At 46.1% G+C, this 5,062-nt stretch overlaps 1 protein-coding gene across 3 annotated transcripts; it reads right to left on the bottom strand.

Moving 5' to 3' along the window:
- Window positions 1–1,224: 1,224 nt before the first annotated feature.
- On the bottom strand, window positions 1,225–4,707 carry LOC147426755 (uncharacterized). Of its 3 annotated transcripts, XM_086499039.1 has the most exons (10): window positions 4,569–4,707; window positions 4,388–4,469; window positions 2,845–4,305; window positions 2,715–2,751; window positions 2,509–2,628; window positions 2,309–2,428; window positions 2,067–2,165; window positions 1,916–1,975; window positions 1,659–1,798; window positions 1,225–1,562 (listed from the first exon to the last, which is right to left on the bottom strand). In XM_086499039.1, the coding sequence occupies exons 2-10, from the start codon at window positions 4,459–4,461 to the stop codon at window positions 1,466–1,468; spliced, it is 2,208 nt and encodes a 735-aa protein (XP_086355165.1). In that variant the 5' UTR covers window positions 4,462–4,469; window positions 4,569–4,707; the 3' UTR covers window positions 1,225–1,465. The 3 variants fall into 3 exon arrangements, with proteins under 3 accessions (XP_086355165.1, XP_086355164.1, XP_086355166.1); XM_086499038.1 differs by having other exon boundaries at window positions 4,388–4,699; XM_086499040.1 differs by having other exon boundaries at window positions 1,704–1,798; window positions 4,388–4,696.
- Window positions 4,708–5,062: the final 355 nt, after the last annotated feature.

Raw genomic sequence — 5,062 nt, 5'->3', positions numbered from 1 at the left:
ACCCTTTTCCTTACTGGAAAAGCCATAAATTTGCCAATGCTAGTCCCTCTGCTACAACCCAGAGCATTTGGCGCCCTTCCGCCGAAACGCACTTACACTCTTTGGTCTAGAGCGTTAGAACTAGAGTTAAACACTCTCCCAAAAATTGCACATTATAGACTACGACAACATCATGAGCTCGTGTGTGTGTGTGTGTGTGTGTGTGTGTGTGTGTGTGTGTGTGTGTGTGTGTGTGAGAGAGAGAGAGAGAGAGAGAGAGAGAGAGAGAGAGAGAACGCATGACTACTTAGGTGCAGGTCATGAGCAGAGAAGCATCCATCAGCTGGGTGAGAGCCGTTGCTCACTTACTGGAAAAGCCATAGATTTGCCAATGCTAGTCCCTCTGCAACAACCCAGACCATTTGGTGCCCTTCCGCCGAAACACACTTACACTCTTTGGTCTAGAGCGTTATAACTAGAGTTAAAACACTCTCCCAAAAATTGCACATTTTAATACAGCGATATCATGAGCTCGTGAGAGAGAGAGAGAGAGAGAGAGAACGCATGCCTACTTAGGTGCAGGTCATGAGTAGAGAAGCATCAGCCTGGGTGGGAGCCGTTGCTCACTTGTCCAAAACCACAACTAGTTGCGCATGTGGTGCCTCTTTGAGCAATGACAAAGTTCTAATATTTCGGCTACTACTATAAACCTTTTGAATGTTGGAACATTCCTATTGCTCAAGCTCTGTCTATTGAGCAACATTCCTACAAACTCCATGGGGCAAAGGCAAAGAAAGTGTGGCTATGATATGGCTACTTTGTTGAGGACAATTTTTTTTTTTTTGTCCTAGCATTTTCTTAAGGTATTGAGTTGGTCTCTCTTTCTCGAGAGCTTTTTACCCCAAAACAAAGTCAATGAATGTTTTGGAGGAGGAAAATATGTGGAGCCAAGTATCAATCTATTCTATATATTAAGCAGAGAGACATTCAGGGGGCTAGGTCGTGCAATTTGCTACATCCGGCAGTGTGACCCTGCATCTCCGACAACAGCGAGGAGGGAGAGAGAGAGAGAGAGAGAGAGAGAGAGAGAGCCTTCGGCCGCCGGCCACACTAGTGGTAGGTAAGAGAGAGTAAAAGAAAGGATTTCCCAAGTTGCCTACAAACAAAGCCTCCAAACAACAGAGATATAACGATGTGACGTGCATTTGGCAATGAAAGAGAGAGAGAGATCGGAACCACAAAAGATAGCAATCAACGAATATTGTTAGTATTTCAAGTCATCTTTACAACGCCAAAAATTATGTATGTACTACCAGTTTCTTTGTCAATTTGCCTCGCAAGTTGCATATTTCTCAGTACCATTGGGTAAAATTGGCCAACATTCTTAGTTTGCTGACAATGGCAAAATTGTCAATGCTTGGCTCGGACAATAGAATATTGTCAGTGATCAGAGTTCTAGATACAAAGTACAGAACTAGATACACATTCAGCAAAGTGAGCTAGATACACATTTCTGACGTTTTGATTGCTTACTATTCAGCTGGAACTGTGGCTCTTTTGGAATCGTCGGTCGCTTGGAGGACCTGATACATCCCAAATACAATGGGTTCTTGTCAGTTGAAGGAGAGAAAAATAATTGTACATGTGCGTACCAGTTTGAAACTTAGCTTCTATAGAACCTTGTGATGAGATAGGTGCATTGAGAAACAGACGAGTGATTGGACCTTCTAGGTCGGAACGGCCGGTCGAAGTATGGCATTAGCTGGGCCTTGGGAACCATCTCATGCCTCATCCTCTTAATTTCCTCCTCTTCAGCTATCTATTGCATCAGAGTAGCAGATAAATATGAGCATATAGAGTAGCTAGTTATTCTTCCCCTCACACAGAATTAACTAAATCGTAGCTCAATGTTGACATGATGATTGCTTACACTCACCTTGCTTAGCTTTTCTTCCTCCATTCTTCGCTGTTCTATGTGGAGAAGTTTTTCAGCAATCTGTCAAAAACAAAGTGGCAGCACCGTCAACAAATGTTTGCAATAAATAAGTAAGGGAAAACCCACATGCAGTTTCAGGTTGGATGCTCACAAAGCAATCAAACTCTGCCCGTTCAATAGCTCGCTGATCAGAGTTGAGATGGATATCTAGTGGTATTGTGTTCTCCTTCACCGGCGGTTTCTGAGGAATCTGGAAACATGCTAATTGTTAATAAGAATCTTCAACAAAGAACTGGCATAAACAAATTATGTTGATGCAATGTTTCAAAATAGTCCTCCATTACAGAGCGTAGCAGATCAAATTTTTGTTTCCGAGTAACAAGAGTGACTTGCCTCTGGTTCATCCGTCGTCCAGGGTAGCCCTTGAGCTAGAGGAACACGAAGCTTCTCTTCCTCTTCAATTAACCTCTTCAATCTTGCCACAAACTCCTGCTCCTTCATGTAACCCCTTTCCTGCATCAAGCCATGAACATGATTTAAACTCTAAAACTTGGAGCTTACTGCTCACAGGCAGAGTCTTTCGCCACTAATACCTGAGTGAGCAGCTTGAAAGGCTGTGGCTTTGAAATCCGGGGCTTCTCCGGTGGAGGTAGCAGCTGAGTTTTATGTGCTAAAGGTGGTCGAGAAGGGGGCATTGCACATGAGCTGGAGCCCTGCATTATGCACCCACCATCATATTTCTCTGATGTTCCTGATTCAAGTTATGGAACTGATAAATATCAAGGAAAACAAAGCTCACCAGTGAGGGTTTGCGACTCTTGCTGCACACTTTCTTCCTGCATTGGAATATGACATAGCAGGAAATGTTATTGAATAGTGCAGATGTGAAAGGAAAAATGGGGATTCAAATGAGGGTTTTCAGGACAAACCGTGCCGCAGCAGTGGAGGAGTGCCCATCCATGCTGAATCTCTGCAATGAGTATCGCCGAAACTCAGCGCGAGGTTTTTGATTACTGAGCAGCTTTTCCTGAGGCACACTAATTACGTGTTCATGATGCAGATTCTGCTGCCTCTCCTGCTTGCCCTCTTCTTCCTTCAGGACTTCAAAACGTGAAGCTTGTTCCTGTATAGAGGTTCCCCATGCAGGTGAGCAAGCATATCCTTGCTCGCCCAATCCATCCCCAGTTTCATCTGCTTCTACTCGCTCATATCTGCCCAGCTGCTGCTTGATACCATCTGCTACGCCATCCTTCTCATCTCCACGTCCTCCGTTAGTCGTGTGTTCTTGCTGATTGTAAATAGGCTCTGCGTCTTGCAGCCTTCCCCAAGGCTCATCAATCCCATTTTCTTCATTAACTGTTGTTCCCCCATCCTCCGTCCCCCTTTCATTCGAACTTTCCTTTCCATCGGAGCTTAGATACGAGAACTGAAGGGGATAGCTTCGGGGTTTGCTTCCTGCTTCCTGATTACTCTTGTCTTTGACTGACAAGAGGCTCTCGAACGCTCGCACAAGTGTTTTCACTCGACCTTCCCTTGTTGGCGACAGGCTTCCAAAGGCTTCTAGAACGGCGTTGAGCCTCCAGTTTCCTGTTTTTTCGGGACTCGGGGAGACCGCTGCTCCTTCCCGATCAGCTCCGTCAATATAGCTCTCAGCTGCTAATCCTGGGACCTCAGAGCGAACATTCTGAGAGTGAATACTACCGTCGCCTGCCTGGAGGCTCAGATAATCATTCGAGCAGCTCCAAGATTTGATGGGCGCATTTTCACGATGCGCAGTTTCTAGACAATTGGCAGCCTTTGTGGAAACCTGTGTAAAAGCATCGCTCTGACTAGAATTTGGAACGATCGCGGCTTCCCTAGGATGGGAGAACGGCGATGGAGTTCCAACCTCCACAAGAGATCTGCAATCCTTATCATCAGAGCTCCACCTCCGCAGCTCAGTATCATGGGGGCTCATGCAATTGCAAGGCCTCATGCTGGCTGTCTGATCATCCGGCACGCAATACCCGCTCTTGTTTGTGCATTCGCACGTCTTTGGTGCTTCCTGTGAGTCGAAATCGCCCCCGTTTGATACCAAGAACTTCTTTGGAATCGCCGTCGCCGGTACTGCGTATTCTGGATTCTTGGATGCACACCTTTTTAAGCCGCACATATGCTTGCGAGGAGGTGAAATCAGATTGAAATCGGCACAAGCTTGGCCTGCGAGCTGATGCTTGGATGCGTTGATACTGGCATTGGATTGATCTGTTGAGCCAGTTCTAGGAGAGCTGTTGATCTTACGCTTACAAGACCCCTGATTGATGTTGGGATTGCAATTTTCTGCAGCATTTGGAGGAGAGAGAATCTTGCGCTGCGCTCCTTTGCAGGCCATATTGGTGTGGTTGGAGAAGCTGCAATGAGATGAATGCATCAAATGATTATTGCTGATGGAGGAAGACGTGCGATGCAGAGCAAGTGGAAGGGTAGTGATACCTCTTGGTATTGAATTCGGAGGGAGCGATGCGAGAATCAGTAGTTAGCGATCGTGGAGGTGGCTCCTCTGCCATTTTGATGTCTGTCGTTGTTGGTGATGTCGATGAGGGTGTATGCGCGTACACTCAGAGAGAGAGAGAGAGAGAGAGAGAGAGAGAGAGAGAGAGAGAGAGAGAGTCACCTGGGCTGCTTCTGTTGAGGTCCACGGAAACCTGTGTTGCGGAAGTGGAGCTTCGTTTTGTTGGATTTCAAACTTACCAACGGCTCTCGTGTGTGTTTGTGGGAGACTGTGTGTCTACCTCTCAACGTCTCAACTTCAACGGTGCGCTCGCTATGTAAGGAGCCGTTTACATTCTTAGTGGTTTTTTTTGGGTCAACAAGAAATTTTATTTTATTTTACTACATTTAAAAGGAAGACCACCCTCCAGTGGCAGTGTCCACCGGTGGACCGTAGGAGTGGTGGGATCAACAACGTGTGACACGTATCGCAGATCAAAAGGACGACTAACCTTACAACCCACCCCATGACTCGAACCCAACACCTGAATTGTCCACCATAAGTGAGATGCGTAGTAGTGGTGGGATCAACGACGTGTGACACGTATCACAGATCAAAAGACAACTAACCTTACAACCCACCCCATGACTCGAACCCAACACCTCCAATCTATGAGA

This window comes from Adiantum capillus-veneris, chromosome 24, assembly GCF_014529385.1.
Source record: "Adiantum capillus-veneris isolate H3 chromosome 24, ASM1452938v2, whole genome shotgun sequence".
Taxonomy (NCBI): domain Eukaryota; kingdom Viridiplantae; phylum Streptophyta; class Polypodiopsida; order Polypodiales; family Pteridaceae; genus Adiantum; species Adiantum capillus-veneris.
This window is presented reverse-complemented; position numbering and strand designations above follow the sequence as displayed.

Excerpts from the sequence above, each read along its gene's own strand:
- LOC147426755 (XM_086499039.1), bottom strand. The coding sequence starts at position 4,461 with ATGGCAGAGGAGCCACCTCCACGATCGCTAACTACTGATTCTCGCATC. Across the intron at positions 2,629-2,714 it reads AGAGTCGCAAACCCTCACTG|GGCTCCAGCTCATGTGCAAT; the intron begins GTGAGCTTTGTT and ends TGCATAATGCAG. Across the intron at positions 1,976-2,066 it reads GGGCAGAGTTTGATTGCTTT|ATTGCTGAAAAACTTCTCCA; the intron begins GTGAGCATCCAA and ends TGTTTTTGACAG.